Source organism: Symsagittifera roscoffensis, chromosome 7 (genome assembly GCF_963678635.1).
Source record: "Symsagittifera roscoffensis chromosome 7, txSymRosc1.1, whole genome shotgun sequence".
Classification (NCBI taxonomy): Eukaryota; Metazoa; Xenacoelomorpha; order Acoela; family Convolutidae; genus Symsagittifera; species Symsagittifera roscoffensis.
Window position 1 is genome coordinate 19,196,083 of NC_087068.1, and position 18,877 is coordinate 19,214,959.

At 37.3% G+C, this 18,877-nt stretch overlaps 1 protein-coding gene across 1 annotated transcript; it reads left to right on the forward strand.

Moving 5' to 3' along the window:
* The first annotated feature begins 259 nt into the window (after positions 1 to 259).
* On the forward strand, positions 260 to 13,409 carry LOC134851442 (protein RFT1 homolog). The gene is made up of 8 exons (XM_063867523.1): positions 260 to 791; positions 1,200 to 1,367; positions 8,168 to 8,337; positions 9,916 to 10,111; positions 10,599 to 10,675; positions 11,759 to 11,895; positions 12,643 to 12,822; positions 12,971 to 13,409. The coding sequence occupies exons 1-8, from the start codon at positions 281 to 283 to the stop codon at positions 13,263 to 13,265; spliced, it is 1,734 nt and encodes a 577-aa protein (XP_063723593.1). The 5' UTR covers positions 260 to 280; the 3' UTR covers positions 13,266 to 13,409.
* Positions 13,410 to 18,877: the final 5,468 nt, after the last annotated feature.

Sequence of the window (18,877 nt, forward strand, 5' to 3'; positions counted from 1 at the left end):
ACTTCTTAATCGGAACAATTTGCAGTATCAGTTCGGGCACATTTGAAGTCAGATACGACCAATTAAAAAGAACTATTGTTCTTCTAAAAACTGGAACGGAATTTTAATCTACCAGAATTTACCTTCATTACCTAAATTTGTAATTTAATTTTGCATATTCGAGCCTGAATTTCCTGAAATGTTTTTTTTTTGTGAAAAGCAGTTTCGCCTCTGCGTATATTAAAGAGAAATTTGTACACCACGATGTTTTTTCAGATGGTCTTTTGTTCTGATATTAAAAATGCAGAGAATGAGATCCGGAGAAGCACTGAATGCCGCAGTGCGATCCGTCAGTGTGAACATTCCATTAGAGATAGCCCTGAAAATTATTACATTCCTTTTGAAAGCAGTTTGTTTGAGATACGTGGCCACAGATGTGTTGGGAGTAGCGAATATTCGGCTTCTTCTTATGCAACAATCTATTGTTTTCCTTTCCAGAGAGCCTTTTCGAAGATCATGCATCGGAGCTGTAACAGTTTCGCTTCAGGACATAGTTAACATTGTCTGGTTTGTGCCGTTTGTAGGATTTTTATATTGCACAATTTTTTCCATTATATGGTGCTTCGCTTTATCGCAACCTGATTCGGAGTTATTCCCGAACTACAGGCAAGCTGTTCTGATTTATTCATTTTCAGCAATCCTGGAGCTTTTGGCTGAGCCGTGCTACATATTGTCACAAGTGAAGAGAGAAGTTACCCCGAATGTTGTTATAATTGGGGTTTCGACACTGAATAGTTGTCTGATTACTGCAGGTAAAAATACTCATACGGGTCAAACAATACTTAAAACGCGAGACAGGTAAGAATTCTTAAAGTGGTCCGTTTTGTTATTTAATAGACTATATGTTACCTTCTGAGACATACTCTGTCTCAATGCTCGTCTTTGCAAGCAACCGGGCCTTTTTCTTTTTTGATTTCCGAGAGGTGTTTCGAAAAAAATTGGACTGTTAATTGGAATGCTCTTGGTATACTGTTATTTTCTGGTTTTCTGGTTGTTTTCTAAAAGTCGTTCATTTCGCAATCATGACAGCAGTATTTAAAAACTGAAAATGAGCTGAAATATCGAATTATTACACATTTTAAGCATCGAAGCAAGATTTGACGAAAAAGCGCTACTACAAAGCATTTAATTTCAGGATTCAAATCTGTATTTGTTTTAAGCCCTGCTGATCAACGGGGGTTGGAGTGGTGGTGACTCTGATGGTGCCGAAGTGGGCAGGGGCGGGGAGGAGGGGGGTCTGTGGGCTTTGACAGTGGGCCAACTGTGTTTTTCCCTCTGCTACTGCTCACTATTCTACCTATACTTCGTCATGCACTCAGCACACTTGGGTAAGGCTTTTAGTTGGAAACAAATCTCTAGCTTATAGTGCAGCTATTTCTAACGTTTTTTTATTGCTCTCTCTCTCTTCGCTTTCTCTTACGTCAAATCAGCTATCGAAACCACACATCTATAGAAACCATAATAATGCCAAAGTCTGGTTGAAAATGGGCCCGAAAAAGCTCGATTTGTTTCTGAAGCTTATTGTGCTAAAAACAAAAACTAAAACGTTTTAATGAATCGTATCGTATCAGAACAGTACAACTACTTTCTGCCCAGAAACCAACATGGTTTTAGAAAACATGCATCGACGACAACAACAATGATTTCATTGCAACAACAAATAGCAACTTTTCAGAAGACCAAAGCCGACTCAGTGAGAATTTTATCTGTTGACCTAAGTAAAGCATTTGACAGGGTCCAACACCACATTTTCGTAGAAAAATTGAGCAAAGTCATCCCAGAAATAAACATTTTTTTATTATAAATTGGGTTTTTAGCTTAAAAAACCGATCAGTCTTCACCGAATGCAACAACCAAAGATCTCGAACAGTAAACATAAGTCAAGTTGTACCACAAGGCACAGTTTTAGGGCCAATCTTCTATAATATCGCTACGTTCAATTTCGACATGGAACCAGTCAATACTGCTCAAATGATCAAGTTTGCTGATGATTCCTACACGATCATACGAGTTTATGGATCGCTAGATGTTTCTAGAAACGCAATGCAGCATATCAAACAATAGTGTTGAAAAAACGATTTTCTTGTCAATGATAAGAATTCAATAGTTATGACAATACACAGCTCACCCTCTGTGCACGCCATTAGCGCACGAACTGAAAACTTAGTAAAGTCTCAATATCAAGTCATTTTCTAACTTTAAAAAACTGAAAACGCAAGGCAACTAACTTGGTTAAATTCAAATATCAAAATATCTTCAAATGAAAAGCTAAGTATTTCAAATGTCACCTTTTTTCTAAACGTTCTTTTTTCTTCTGTTTCACTAGTTAATTCATAATTGCCCCCTTCTAGATATCTTAACTTTTCAGTTCCCCTACTAAACTTAGTGTTGTTGCCAGGTACGTGCATAAAGACGGGGACACCCTCTCAATGTTTACCCCCAGTCTTAAATAGCGTTACCTTCGAATATAAATTCACATTCCAGCCCTGTATCAACAATTTGTGTAAAAACTTATGAAGTTCATGTTTTCTTTGTCAAGACTCAAAAGTTTTAGAATTAAACTATCAGAATTGGAACAAATTTATGAGTATCTAGTAGAGAGCCAAATAACTTATGCCCTGCGAGTTTGGGCTTGCGCAAACTACGCTAACATTCATTGACCGTGTCCAAGAAAAGGCAATGAAACTTGGTATCATTAGGAAATTTAATTTATCGATTCTTTTATTAAAAGATCGGATGCCTAGTTCATAAAGCACAGAAAACAACTTTCATATTTTACACCATCTCGTGCCTCAACGTGATGACTATTCCACAAGCCGTCTGAGAAATAAAACAGCACATGCACAATATCAAAAACTAGAAAAACAAATGAAAATTTTCCCGCAACGCGTCACTAGATGAAAACTTAACAAAATTTAATTTCGGTTAGTGTTATGTATTCATATGTATTTATAAGTTATATGTGATTAACATATACATTTGACATGAAACTTTTTAAACAGTTTTATGTTAAATGTAACGACGAACCATGTTTATAACTAAGGTAGCCTTTGTTTACGAAAGATGTTAGAACTTCGGTTGTATGAACAGATATCTTGCAACAATTCTGAACATAAAACATTGCTGCATACGATAATCCTTTTCATGTCCTTTAATAACATGATATTGAAAGATACGTTTTTGAACAATTTCCAACAAACTTTAATTGATCTTCTAACATTCTCCGTCAATAGGCCTGTCAAAATTTCTGGCGACCTCGGGTTGACTCCCAGTAGTTAAAAGAGATATTACCGGCCTAATTTTGTTCGTTGATCAACATGTCTTCGTCGCCTCCACGACACCGTCTTCCCTCTAACCGTTCAACTCCAACTACCACACCGTTCCAAGTATCACACCATTCCAAATACCAGACCCTTCAACAGCTGAAAGAGTCGGAATCACAGTATCTAGCATTTCTGAGTAAAGCGAAAAAAATCACCCTGGAGTGCCTGCTCCGTGAAACCCTATCTCAGCTCGTACAAGCAGAGGAAGTTAGTGCTGTCAAATCCCAAAAAGATTATGATTCATAATTATAAGTCTCCATTGACAACCTGAAGGAACATGTAACGACAACCAACAGCGAGTCCATAATGAGTACCCTAAGTATTATCACAGGAAATGTTATGAAACCTTAGACGAGTAGCACTGCCAAGATTGATGAAGCCTTGAAACAGATCATGAAACAAACAGAATTTTCTTAATTTCTTATTTAGAAGCCAGATCGAAACTTCCTTTGTCAGTGAAGAGCTGACGGCTTCCCAGCAGCTCTGCATGGAGCTACAGCGGTACCATCGTTAACCAAGAAATTTCAAAGGTCGAAGATTTTCTTGGTTTCCGCATGAAGCGACTTGGTAAATATGACGGAAATACAAACTGCCGTCGGACTATTCTTTCTGTAAAGCCAAAAAGCTGCGCGCCATGGCGGTTGTTGCCTTGAAAAATTTTGAGAAAACAACAGTATTTCTCGGCTAATCTTGCAGGAAGAGTTTTGCTTGGAACAAATTCTGGAAAAGACGAACTGCCCAACGGATTCATCCAACCCAGAATTCTGTTGAATGGAAGAAAATTATTCGACCACAACTTGCTGTCTGTTAAATTAAACACCTCCATCAGTATGTCAAAAAGACTTCGAGTGACTTTCAAATGCAATCGAGGCTTCGTATTTCAACCCGTATTGCTAGAAAATTACCATACTGACGGCACGCGTAGACTGAGCCAGCTCTGGACACGTTCGCGCTATAAGGACTCAAAAAGATCCCAAATATCCCCATGGATTTGGCCTGAAACTGCTCGCTGTATTAGGAAACTATGAACTCTAGAACGAATTTCGGAAAAACGGCTAGATACTCTGAAAATGTATGCCAAGGAATCACGTTGCAAAGTGTTCTGACTGAGCGTTCCGGCAGGCAGGAACAGAGACACTCAGGAAGTGTTCAGACATCTCAGTGTCTAGCAGCCATACTAAGAAACGGCCCTTTCTCCGCCAAAACCCCCAGTGAAAAATCTAACATGTGCAATACTGATTTCAAATCAGTTAAGAACTCATCAGTCAACCCGATAGTTCAATTCCCGATTCTCCTTTCTTCTACTCTTCCTTTGGAGATTTTGTCAGTCAGGAAAAGTCAGGTCAATTTTAAGTCAGCTAGATGTCGCTAAAGCCACGGACCAGATGGTGTTTTCCCATGTCTAATAAAGTTTACTAGTTCTTTTTTAATCCCAATCGCTTTCGCCTTTGTTCACAGACGCACAACAGAAAGCAAAACGTGAACTGTTCTGCATTGGTTCACGAAATCAAAACAGACAGTTTCGAGTTCCCGAAACTGTGGAAGTTGAGTCGCATTATTCCTCTTCAAAAGTAGTCCCAAGGAGGAAGGATGTAACTACCGACCGGAAGAGTTCCTTCCATGCTCCTCAGCTCTTTGTTTATCAATTCAGCTGTTGAAAAGTACGATCATGTGTAAGTCGCTGAATAAGCTATAGGAAAGTAAAGAGAAGAAATTGTTAGTTCATGCTCTTTATCCTAGGCGTCGAAAGCTTTCGACAATGTCAATCATTAGATTTTGCCCACTAAGCTCTACTTTTTGTGAGTGAATTGTTGGCTCCTGAGAGTAACCATGACTACCTGATTGACAGAAAGCAACATCTTCTTGTCGAGGATTGACCTGCCAGGATTTTTAGATGTAGTCCGCGCCGTAGTCTTTGTTTGCTGTTGATAGCATACTTGTTGCATTGGATTAACAGCTTGACGATGCTTTTCTATCTTAGAATCATTGGCTTTGAACGACAAATTGGTTTAACACCCATTTAAAACCAGGATTTTCAATTTCTACGATTTGTCACCAAAATATGACCTCTTATGCAAACCTGGACGGATCATAATATTTCACCAATTAATAAACCATTCCAAACTTCATACAGAATAGAGATAAACGTATACTCCTTGCTCCATTATAGTGCTCAACTCAAGTCATACAAAAGCGCCAACTGGCAAATTTTTCGTTAGGAATCTCTTTGCTGGTTCGCTTCCAGAGGCGACATGAGACGCATCGAACGCTGCTGAGCATGCTCACTAAGTGGATTGTGCCTTACATCCCAACTACAAAGATCGCCTTTTCAAGCTTAAATTTTTACTCATTCCTTTATATCTGTAAATGCTGGATTTTCTGACTTGACGAAAATATGCAAAGGCCGATGTGATCTTTCTGTTGATGACTTTCGAAGTTGACAAACGAATTGGCCAAAGAACTAGATGATTCCTGTTCCTATATTGCGATCTCTCAAGACTGAACTGTCATCAAGACATCTTGAGTTTTGCGATTTCTTCTGTCTATAGATATTACGACTCTAATTGGTCTCAAGCCCAGACTACTGGAAACCCCGTGGAGCAATTTCATCTCTTACTATAAAGAACTCATGATCTGCACTTGGCATTTGGGTTGCAGATGCAGTGTGTCTTACTAGACTCTTTTCGGGATCGAGCTCTCTTCATTTTTTTCTTGTTAAAATATTTTATGGTTTTTATTCTCCCGACTTTGAAAAAGTTATATATACATTTATGAGGGCCGTTTTCTTGTTCTAGATACCAATTTCGCGTGCTACATTGACAGCTTTGTCAGCCTAAGCTCAATTAGTAGAAAAAAATTCAATCTGCGGTCATTTTTCATTGATAATGAAAATTGAGCGTTAGCTGTGTTACAAAGCTGATATTTTTGAGTTCTCTCTATTCAAATTGCCATATCACCTGTGAAGTTTAATTTTTTTTCAGCCGGCGACCGGTCTATATGGTTGCTCAAAAAGTTAGTGATCTTTATTTACCTATAGAAATTTGAATAAGTTTAGATAACAATATGTGAAATTATGGTGTGACAGGTGAAAGTTCAGCAATAGAATGTCAGTCACTCTTCCCTCCTTTTTGTGTTTTTTTTTCTCTCGTTGAAAACCAAAACGCATATTGACTAGGAAATTTTGCCACGAACAATGTGTTGTTCCTTGCTGTTTTTCGAGCAGATCTACGCTAGAGCACTTTTTGTCCACTTATTGTTAGCCGCAGATAACTACGCCTTCAGCCTGGGTTTTGTCCGCAATTTGTTTTAGTTTCGGCTCGTTTTCGCAATCACCGCCATATTCGAACTGATATACTCTTGTTGCTTCGGTATTGCCGGCATGTTAGGTCTGATAAAGCTTGCCAAAATCATTACCATCACTGGGAAGAGCTTTCATTGAATTTCTATCGATTTATCACTCCAAAGCGCCTCCTGAGCTGTGCGGGGTTCATTACACAAATGTGCTTGCGAGTCAGTCAGTGCAGGTGCTTGCGAGTCAGTGCATAGTAGGAATCAGCTTTTTTCGAAGCTAACTTCCTAATAAATGTGCTCATTTGGTGGAACTTTTGTTGTTTTGTAGCATTGGATGTTTAATACCAATTGTATGCTTCTTTTTTTTGTGGCTATTGTTTTGAGATTGTCAAGTGACCGTGGCACAGATAAAATAACTGGAATCCTACTCTAGGTAACGGAGTTTTAATGCCGCGCTTAGCAATAGTTTTTTGTAGCAGTTTTGCCTCATAGCATTGGCAATATATTAGCATCTGTAGCTGCTTTTTTTGTTGCTAGTGTTAGTAAAGCTAATGTCATCGGAGCAGATGGGAGGACGTGAGACTCGTATATTCGAAAATGATATTATGCCAAAGTTTGTAATTTTTAAAATTTCCAACGAAATAAAATAATAGTCTTTTGACCCAATTTTCTAATCAGCCAGTTTTATTTAAGAAAAGAGTCGATTCATGAAGATTTTTGAAGTTCAAAGAGCTTCAACTTGATATTTATCTTCAAAAGTTGACAACTGTTTAAAAAAAGCCGGATCAGTTTTTCTCGTTTTTCTGCAGTTAATGGAAGCTTCATTTTGTCTAATAGCTGTTTTTTTAGCCAGTAAGATAACAAGCAATTATATTTTCTTCCAGTTTTCTTGAACTAGGTTTATTTTGGCCGGAGAAGTGTCACTCACTCATGAAATATCCGTAAATTCACGAAATGTCCTTAATTTCAATAGTTTTTTTTTGTTTTCATCGCTTAAATTCAACTGGTCGATAATCTGTTGAGTACGTTTCCCTTCTTGATAAGTTGTTTTATTTGGTGTTTTGTTTAGTTTTTGAATGTTGAAAAGTTTTCTATTTGAACTTAAATGTTCAGGGCTTTGTTCCAATTCGAGCATTCTTGTTAACTACTCGTAGACATTCGTAGACCGATTACATTTATGAGACATGGACAAATTAGTGTTCTTTTTGCAGTGAAAACCATAGCTCAACACGTTTCTTTGAAGATGGCTGCCTTCATTGTTTTCCTTAACTTTGTGGCTTAATTTGTTTACAATTTTTTTTAAATGGGTAACCTGACCCCGAATTTGGCGATGAAGTTGATCTGATTTTTTTAAAATTAGATTTAAGAGACATTAAGATAGCTCTGCATTTTCGAGTCTTTTTTCTTTCTAACCTGCCTTCTCGACTGGAAAATCATAACATTTCATTAGTTTCAGACGAATATAATATGTTCTAGCTAGTAATATATGAATGATCGTCATTGTTTTTGATCAGGTATGACAGTGGGAGACATTCTGCCGTCCTACACTGGCCCGCACACCCTGCACAAGGAGTTGTTCAACACCACCAGCCAGTTTCTGAGACAGAGTGTAGTGAAACAGTTGCTCACAGAGGGCGAGAAGTACACCATGACTGTCTTCTCAACTCTATCCTACTCCGAACAGGTTTTCGAATTTTACTTGTAGTTTTCGAATTTGTCACATACGCCCCCGCCCCCCTGCTACCCCTCCGCTGAAACCTGGTAAAGAATTTCCTCCTCTAAAAAGAATCAAAATTGAGCAGATTTTGTATCGATCGCGTAAAGGATTTCCCGTCTTTTGCAATAGGCGATGGGGATATTGTTAACAAGATCAATGTTTTTTTTTAAATTCCTGTTTGATTTATTAAACAGGTATTATGAAAACGTTTTTTTTTTTCCAGATGAGTTCTGGTTTTTTTTGATTTTTTTATTTTTATTTTTTGAGACGCTTTTTCGAAAAATTCGCTTTCTCAAAAAACTACCCGTCAGATTCTCATAAAAGTGGTACCAATGAATTCAGTAGCGTTTCACCTACCTGCCTGCATGAAATTTAGAGCAATTTTTACCCTACCCCACCCCCTACGGTCTTAGAAAAGCTTCACAACTCGGTACTTTTTTCACTTTTTGCCCATTTTTTCGGAAATTTTCGATTTCTTCAAAAACTACCCATCCAGATATGGGATTAAGGGTTTAATCGATAGACCAGGTTGTAGGAAACTCCCCTGCCCAAGCGGCTGGTCCTTAATTTGTCTCGGGGAAGAGCTGTACACTTAGGAAAAGTTTTTTTAAAAGTTTTTTGGCATTGGAACAAAGATTCAATATACTTATTGTGTGTATTTTTTAGACAATGGAATCCGCTATGCTTACGTTTTCTCGCTTTTGCTTGGTGCTATTGGCTTTGTGTTGAGTTTTTTTGTATGGTTCGAAGAAGTCCAACGAGAAGTTGCACGAGTTACGCTAGTTCTCTTTAATCAGGTCGGTTTGTTCCAGAACGTTTTTGTGATGTCAGTTATAGTCAACATATTATAGTCATATTTGCAATGCTTGGACAAAAGCGTTACCAATGAATGCATAAGCTTCTTTTTCACTTTTTTTGCGTAGGAAGGGCGCTATCGACTTGAGAAACCTGAAATTTTAAAACAATTTTAAAATAATCAATATTAAAATAATCAAACAGGTCTCTCCAGCTTTCAGCTGGGCCCCTAGTAAAACAAATCAGGGGAACTTGTATATACGAACTTTTAAATCGAATTTTGTCAATGTTTTAAATTCTTTGTTTTCCTGTTATGTGATTGAATCTAATTTAAATTCATGCGCCGAAGGAAAAGAAGCTAGGGAACATAGTGTTTTTTCCAGCCCATGAAAATTTGGTGAGAATGTTCATAAAAATATGATGAGAATGCTCATAAAAATATAATGTTCATGAAAGTATGATTAGAATGTTCATGGTAATATGGTGAGAAAGTTCATGAAATAATGATGAGAATGTTCATGAAAATATGGTGAAAAAAATGTTCATGAGAATGAAATACGAAAAATATGTTCATGAAAAAATGATGAAAATGTTCTTGAAAAAATAGTGAGAATGTTCATGAAAATATGGTGAAAAAAATGTTCATGAGATTGAAATACGAAAAATATGTTCATGAAAATAAGGTGAGAATTTTTCATGAAAAATGGCGAGAATGTTCATGAAAACGCTAAAGTATTTGTATACTCATAGGGAATGTACGACGTAGTGAACAACTTGGGCTCTCTGTGTGCGAGGATTGTGTTCAAGCCAGTTGAAGAGGGGGGCTACCTCTACTTCTCTCAGAGCATCAGTCGCAATCTGCCCCCCTCGGCCCAGACAGAGGGTACAGTGTCCGAGTGTCATCGGGTGCTCACTCTTATGCTACATTCAGTGGCACTCATTTCAAGTACAGCTTACACTGACATGTCCATATATTAAGGTGATCCGAAAAATTTAGTGTGATTGAGAAGCAGGGGATTTTTTTCTCCATCACAATTAGTTACTTTAAAAACCGAAGTCGAAGAGATCATTTCACGTACAGAAAATATTTCACTTAAAGAAGCCGAAACGATCTTTTCCTATATATGAACACATTAGACAAAAATAAAGCAGTAAAACCAGTCAAATAAAAATTAAGCAACTACACGACTGAGTTTCATCTAGCAACAACCTGAAAAGCAATTAAAATCTAAATCAAAACCTGGACAATAAGTAGAAGAATCAGCTATCTTTCTTAAATAATTTAATAATGTTTTAGTCAATTTTTTTTTTAGAAAACTGCAGAAAAATTCCAACAGGTAAAATATTTCTAGAAGAAATGAAGAATAAGATGACTAAAAAAGAGCATATTTAAATAAGTGGACATGACAGTAATGGGTTGTGATGTGCTGTAGTAACTGTGTGTACATTTGGATTCTCCTACTCCCGACTATTCTTATCTCTGTATGGTGGAGACACTCTGGCCAGTGAGGTAGATATTCGAATACTTGAGCAGGAGAATTGATTTTGTAAATCTCGGTGATCCTAAATATTGAGAATTTTGGATCGGTTTTGGCTCTTTTAGAACCCAACCCTCGAATAAACCTCATCGTTATGCTGTAACCAGTGGTTTTTACGCTAGCAAGCAGCTAGTGTTTTAGCACGAACCTTCTTTTTTTCTAACCTAACTCGCAAATAAAGTGATCAATTGTTTGGAACTTTCAATGTAGCATTGGAAATTGCATAGCATCTGTTCTCGGCTTTATTTATGGCTAGTGTCTGTGATGGACTAAGCGTCCGTGGCGGAGTGGTTAGCGCGTGGGATTCTAAATTTCTAGATCGTAGGCTCGAGTCCGAGAGGTCGCCGAATTTTAACTAATTTGAGGCTTATTTTTACCTTTTTTATTGCACTTTTTAGAAATCTAGAACTGCTTTTTGTCGTGTTCTCGCCAGTGTTTGCAAACCGCGGCTTCGCCTTTGTGTAAAAAGTGGGTTACAAAGTGTACTTTTTGTAGTAATTAGTCCGCATGTCAAGCTTTGCTGTTATCGAAAAAGCGTCATACCAGTAAAAATTCACTGTTAGGATGAAGAAAGGGCCTTGATTTCTTCAGATAACTTACTGCAAATCATTAAAAATACTTGAGGGATCCAGTCATCATTGTATTACTTGCATTTAGAGGTATCGAGGCTTATTAATGCATTTGAAACAAGAGTTGCCGGTTGCTGTGCAAGTGGCACAGAAAGTTCCAACCAAAGTATAATTTTTCAAATTATGATTATTTTTTGTGATTTGCGTCAGTTTTTGTGAACAGTGGGATGAAAAAAAGACGAAATATTGAGACTTAAGTGGAATAGGCATAATTGCGACTACATTTGTCAGTTACTGATTTTTTTTTCAAGTTTTTTGATTAAACTTAACTTTGTATTACCAAGGAAGCTCCAAGTTATGCATCGAAAAAGAAATAGCTTAAGCAAGATATTTCACTAGATCCATTCTGATGAATATTTTTGCGGGCAAAAAAGAAGAGAAAACAAAACTTCAGTGGTGGGGCCAATGTTACATTATTCTCATTAGGTGGGAGTGTGTCTTCTGAGAGTATACTGTATGTACTTGTTCTGTCTGGCTGTGAATGGAACTCTGGAATGTTTCACTGTGGCCTCTATGAGTGACTCCAACCTGGAGAAGTACACATTCCACATGGTGCTCATAAGGCAAGTTCCAAATCATGGTCCTAATTATTACCTCATACCAGCCCATACACTGCGCATCCACACTCATTGATGGAGACAAAATACACTTTTCCCACCTAAGGAGCGAAGTAATTTATTGAGCGTCTATCAATTCTAGTCATTAGAATTGATAGACGCTGAATACATTACTTCGCTCATTAGGTGGGAAAAGTGTATTTTGTTTCCATCACTGAGTGGATGTGCGGAATGGGTTGGAGCTTCGAAAGAAATGGGACCATTAAATTCAGTCCGTTGCCGACCAATAATTTCAATCCTGTATATCTCCTTAATGATCGATGGTGATTTCAATAGGAGATGGCAGAGTCTCTTGATAGCCACCTTCAATATCTCACAGCTGTCATTATGGACATCATCATAAAGAGAAAAAATGCCTAAATTTAAACACTTTCTGACATTTTCCTACTGCTTATTTTCTCAAATCAAGCAAATGAAATCCGATTTTGCTAATTCAAATCTAAAATAGATTTATAATATCCTGAACATCTCTTCAATAACATGAAATGAATCGGTGAAATTTATTTAAAAAATATCTGTTTAGATTGAAAAAACGTAATTATTTAGTTGTTACAGAACTCAATGAAACCTATTATTTGGATATTGTGTTTCTCGGATTTTTTTCAGACAGCTAGAAAGTTTTTGTGTAATAAATGTTGGGACTAATTTTAACTGCTGTGTTTAAAAATTCGAACCCTTTTGGCTATGTTTTAGCGTGCTGTTCCTTTTATGTTCCTATATTCTATCTCATTACGTGGGTGCGGTTGGATTTCTTCTGGCTAATTGTGTGAACATGTGCTGCAGAATAGCTTTCTGCTCCTCTCACATCAACACCTACTTCGCACAGGCTCAGTTAGAGAATAATGAAGATCACCAACACAGATCTTGCGGAGGGTTGGCACACATATAAATACAAAACAATTTTAATACTGATTAAATTAAAAAATAAATACAAAACAATTTTAATACTGATTTAATTTTAAAAAGAAATTTTCAAAATGCGTATGAATTTAAACTGATTGTCGTGCCAATCCTGATCCAGTCCAACTAATAACGATGACATGGGTCCAGTGAACCCTATCTGGAAAGTGTGGAAGGCGCTGATTCCGGTCCGACTGACAAGTATACTGCTGCTCGTTTTTGGACTAGCTTGTGCGTTATCCGAACAACTGCTTTGTTGTAAAACAAGTCTAATGTTCAATGCTATCCACTTCGGATTAGGAGGCGTCGGATTTCTATTAGTGGTGCTCTCAGTATTCCTGTTTGATGGATATTTCGACCTAATTCTTCAAGACAGATTTCCCAAACTGCAAAAAGTCAAACTGAAACTGACTTAATTTTTCAATATAATGTGCATCTTATTTATTTTAACAAGATGTTTGCCAAACGATTGGGTAACTAATTTATGTAAATTTGATTTTTGTAATATATCAGGTGAAAATTAATCTAGATTGTTAATTGATAATAATTCTGGTTGTTGACCCACAAAGGCTGTTGAGCTTGTCTAAGGATAGGCCGTTTTTGTATTATTCTCCTTTTTCAAGACTGAGTTAGTTTTTGAGGCGTGATTTTTGCGTTCAAAACTTTGACATAGTACCGCTATTGTAGTCGATACCAGTCAATCAGGTAGACTTGAAGTTGGAGATCAATTGAGATCTCCCGAAATTGCGTTCTCGAAGTGAACGCCTAATTACTATGCTAAGTGCCTCCAACTTACTCCCTGCTTAATTAAAGCGTTAGAAAAGTGTTCAATTAAGAGTATTGAACGTAGTGAGTGTTTAAAAGGGTTTACATGTCATTTTGCCCCAAGTCAACTTGTCCCAGCCCAATTTGTCCGATTCCAACTTGCCCCAGATGACAACTTGTCCTATGCCATCTTGTCCCATATAATAAAAAATGAAACTTGCCCCAGATTCTTTGATATCCTCGTAGAACATAATGTCGGCATAAAGATGAAAGACTTGTTTGTGAACAATTAAGCTTGAAACAAAATGCGGAATCTGAAAGTATGAGGCAAGTTCGTCAATTTTATCTGACAGGCTTTGCTCAAGATCTAATCTGTCCACCACATGCTCAATCTCCTCAATGACGCTCTCGAACGATTGTTCCACTAAATCAGTTGGAACAAAACTGAGAGCGGGTATTAAACGCAGTGCCAAGCTTAGCTCGCAGTTGTTTTCATAGGCTTTCTTTAGGCCTAGCTCGTTAATTTTGCGTAAAAAGGCCTGGCAGAGGTGAAAGTAACAGCCTTTGATTGAAGACTCTGGAAACGCACTTGTAAAAGCGTTTACGGCAGCTCGTTCGAAATCTAGAAGGATCCTCGATGGTTGCGCGTTATCAGAGACAGAGGTGATGGCTTTCAGGAATTTTGAGTACGTTTGTTCGGTTTTGTTTGGCAGTAGAGCATAAAGGCATGGCGGGTAAAATCTACCGATTTGAATATGAATGGTATAAAGCTGGTAAAATTGCATTGGGCAAATTTTGAATGTACCGTCGCAAAGCCAAAGAGAATTGTGAACTTGGAGGGCATGAACATTATCTCGATCACCGAAAATCAAAATTCGCTCTGGATCCATAACACCACTGTCGAATAAACAGAAATCAGAATATTCCGTCGGAATTATGAAGTGCCTGTCTTTAATGATTGGCAAGGACGGGACCAAGTTCTGTTTCTGGCGGTTAAGAGTTCTGTTTATTGCTGCACGACTGGGCAAGGATAAATGAACAGCTTTCTCATCAGTTACTTCCTGGAGACAAGTGGCAATTATACTACTATTAACAGGTACAATTTGCTGCCTGGCCTCTTTTTTCATTTGATGCATGATCTGGTTTGCCTCAATTTTCCCAGGTCTAACATCGTGGCTGTGCTCATTTTTTGTTGAGACGAGTTCATCTCCTGCTGTGACGGCGAGCATGCGGCATTTGTGTGAACTGTATCTTGCGCATCTCCAGTGCTCAGTAGTTTTTGTCGTCTGCTTTTTTGTGAAATCGTGTCCGTCAATAATTAGCGTTCGTTTGTTTCGTTGAGATATTCCCCACGTAAGTTGACTCATAGTATTTATGTTGAAGTATTTATGTGGATGTTTAAGAACGAAATGAAATGGTAAACAATGAAGCAAAATGAAAGAATAGCCGTGTTTCATTTTGTTTCAAAGGCGCTAATTGTGGATTATTGTCAAAGTTTGGCGTGTAATTACCAAAAATTATGCTTTTTTAGGGTCAGCTTCGAATATTTTCAATTAGTCTTTTGTTATCTCGAAACGAGTCCAGTGTACATTAGCACTTGCTGGTCCTCAATTTGAACATCAATGAATCAAGTAAAAGTGTTAAGTATGGGATAAAACGGCATAGGACAAAATGTCATGTGGGGCAAGTTGGCATAGGACAAGTTGCCATGTAGGGCAAGTTAGTATAGGACAAGATGGCATAGGGCCAATTGACTAGGGTTACATGTCATTTTGCCCCAAGTCAACTTGTCCCAGCCCAATTTGTCCGATTCCAACTTGCCCCAGATGACAACTTGTCCTATGCCATCTTGTCCCATATAATAAAAAATGAAACGGCATAGGACAAAATGTCATGTGGGGCAAGTTGGCATAGGACAAGTTGCCATGTAGGGCAAGTTAGTATAGGACAAGATGGCATAGGGCCAATTGACTTGGGGCAAATAGTCCTGACACCGTTTAAAAGAGAGGCAAACTCCACTATCGAACCGCAAAAGTGTAAAGGTCACAAAAAACGTGATCGACTTCTAATTTCACAAATGGAAATTAATTATCAAATTTCCCAGCGAAATGAAAGTTTTACCCATTGATCCAGTTTTCTCAAATTGGGTTAATTTTAACATAAACTGTCCATCATAAATTGTTCTATTAATTGAAAGAGCTTTAAGGCCTTCTTTTTTTTCTTCCAAATTTAAAAGTTGAAGAATTTTGAAAAAATAAGTCGGTTTTTTTTTTCAGTTTCCATGCGTTTATTACTCTTTTCATATTTTCAGTTGGCTATATTCAACCTTTTTTTCGGCATCCTTGTTCTACGTTTCTCCAAACTTCTGTTGGCTATGTGTTTGGAACAAGTATTAAATTTTCCAAATGTATTCAATGTCCTCATTTTTTCTTATCAGACGTTCGTTCATTCGTACAGGTTTCTCTTTTTTTCATTATAAAGTTGATCTCTCTTTAACTCCACCTCTTCCAAGTTGATCGCTTCAATAATTCTAAGTCTGTTGTGACTACAGAAGTAAGAGTAGGACTAGTATCGGTATTATACAACGCAGCTGTCCGATTCTAGTAGGACGAAAATAGATTGTGTGCCTGAAACAAACACTGAAGCTACTTTGAAATTGTTGTCTGGATCGATTTCCAAGATGCAGGAATATAAGTGGAATTTTGTAGTACCACTAGCGTAAATGTATTTTTTTTCTGGCCTAATTCTCTAATGAAAGTTTTGGTCATGTGGCACTTGGTTGCATAGCATTGGCAAATATATAGCATATGATGCAGTTACTTTGTTGGTGAATATTGCTTGTAGATAGACAAGTGACCATGAAGCAGATGGGATGATTTTTCTATTCTCCAAGTCACAGATTGATGATTCTCCAAGTCACAGATTCAAATTTCTTAGCGTCTCTGGTACACTTAGTCTAGAGGTAACGAATACGCCCGGTATGCGAAAGGTCCGTGTTCGAATCTGACCACGACCGATCATTTTTTGAAACGAAACATTCCGTTTCAAAACATGTCGGCCTATTACTTGTTTGCTTATTTTGCCGGCTTAGGTGCGCCATCTTAGTTCTTTTAGTGTACGCAGTTTGCATTTTAAAGTTTCGTAATGTTTTGATTTACTGCTGCACAGTTTAATTTTACTAATTTTTTTTATGTATATTTTCCATTATTTGTTTTTTTGTGTGTAAAAAATTTAATCGGCCCAAAAAGTTTCGGCCGACAGGTTAGCGGTGCTGGTTCGTTTCGAAAGAAATTTAGTTTATACTCTTCTCTTTCCGTTTTTTGAGGAAGTTTACCCAAGTTATGTCGGCTCAGTTGCCGCCTAATAATTGTTTTTGACCTTTCTTTAAACGCCAGCGATTGTATTTCGTGACGTTTTTCTTCAGATAGAACATCATTTTGATATTCTCTTTTTCTATTTTTTGTTCGACTTAATGGCTCTACTTTGCTTTCCAGTCTTCTTGCTTCAATGATATTTTAAGATGGTATTGCATCCTTTGCCATACCGGGCGTATTCGTTACCTCCAGACTAAGTGTACCACCTCCGCTTCGCTTCTGTGCTCAACTTACCTATACCATTTTCTTTTTTTTTAATCGTTTGTGTTTGCGAAGTATAGCTTTGCCTCGGTGCATAAACTGACAAGCAATGTTTTTCCTTTTTCAAATTTGATCGAAGCAATTTTTTGGTGTAAGAATGTACCAGAAAAGAAACTCATGATGTAGTGGTGCTGATTTTACGGTATTTTCCCCTCAAGCCGACCCCCACCGTGATGACGTTACAAACAGTAGGTAAGCAAGCCAAAGAGTTTCACGTGTGTGTTTTAGGGGTCTATAACATGGTAGATTTGCTAAATGGTACAACTGTTGCACATACTTAACTGTTGACTAAATCTTGGGGCAGATATGATGAAATTACTCGGTAAAAGCTTTCGTTGGAAGAAATAGTAAAAGAAAAAGAATAGGAAGCGGTCATAATTCTTGTCAAATTAGAGCAACTAAGTCAAGATTGTTCATATCAGGAGAAAGCCCGTATTGTTTCGACTGCTTTTTAAAAGTCTATGGAGTAAGGTTTGCTTAAAGAAATTAATGAAAATTTCAAAAAAAAATGAAAATAATTGCGTTTTTTCAAATATAACCCCCCACTAGCTATGTTAAGCGTAAATTGTATACTTCGCTTATAGATAAAGTTTAAATGGCATGCCTCAGTTCATTTTGGATCAATTTTTAAGAGGGATTGAATCTCCTCACGCGTTTTTAGGGCGAAATTGTCCCAAATTGGCAATCTTTGTCTGAATTCATTTTGGATCAATTTTTAAGAGGGATTGAATCTCCTCACGCGGTTTTAGGGCGAAATTGTCCCAAATTGGCAATCTGTAAACCCTCATAATTTTACAAAAAGTTATCACCAGCAAAGTTGTTTTTTCAATTTGATCTCAAGACTACTCAGCACATTTACTCTGATATTTTCTTTGAAAGTCGGAACAATTATCATTCGACAGCAAATGGAGCCGCTTTCTTACCCGCTATCATTGCCATTGCAAGAATCTAATATTTTTTATTTTTAAAAACACTAACAATTTTGGGAAAACGTTCTTAGTTTGGTTGCTAATTTTTTTTGCGTACGTTTGAGTTTAATCATGCAATTGTTTTAGTTATTACCCTTGCAATTAGCAAGGGTCTTGCACTCTGGTACTAGACTTTTTCCAGTAAATAAGTTTGTTCACATGACTCATCTCCTGGACCCATTAATCTCCTGTTCTCTACTGGAAACTGTCTCAAACACATTTTGAGAATGTTGGCATTTTAAATATCCGTCCTAGTTGAAATTTGCTGCTTAGGGTGGTAGTTATTTTACCAACTTGTTTATTTTTATTTCAAGAACTTTTTTGTTTTCTGTTTATTCGGTTTAATAAATTCCGGCTTATATTATATTGGCTTAATGCCTTGATATTGCGCCGTTTACTGAGCAAAAATTGATGCCTGCGTGTTTTGTATTGAAGATAATGGGGCTTTAACAACTTGTTTTTAATAGTTCTTAGATCTTTTTACAATTTCATTTTTTTGTTTTCTTTCTCGAGTGAATAATTTTCGACCTATATTAATGGGATGATGAAGCACGGGTGTTGGAAAACTTCTCTGCATACACAAGTGCGCACAATTTTCTGACACAAAAAGTTCCGGGCCTCGGAAAAACACAAGTTTGATTTTTTGACCGTTTTTTTTTC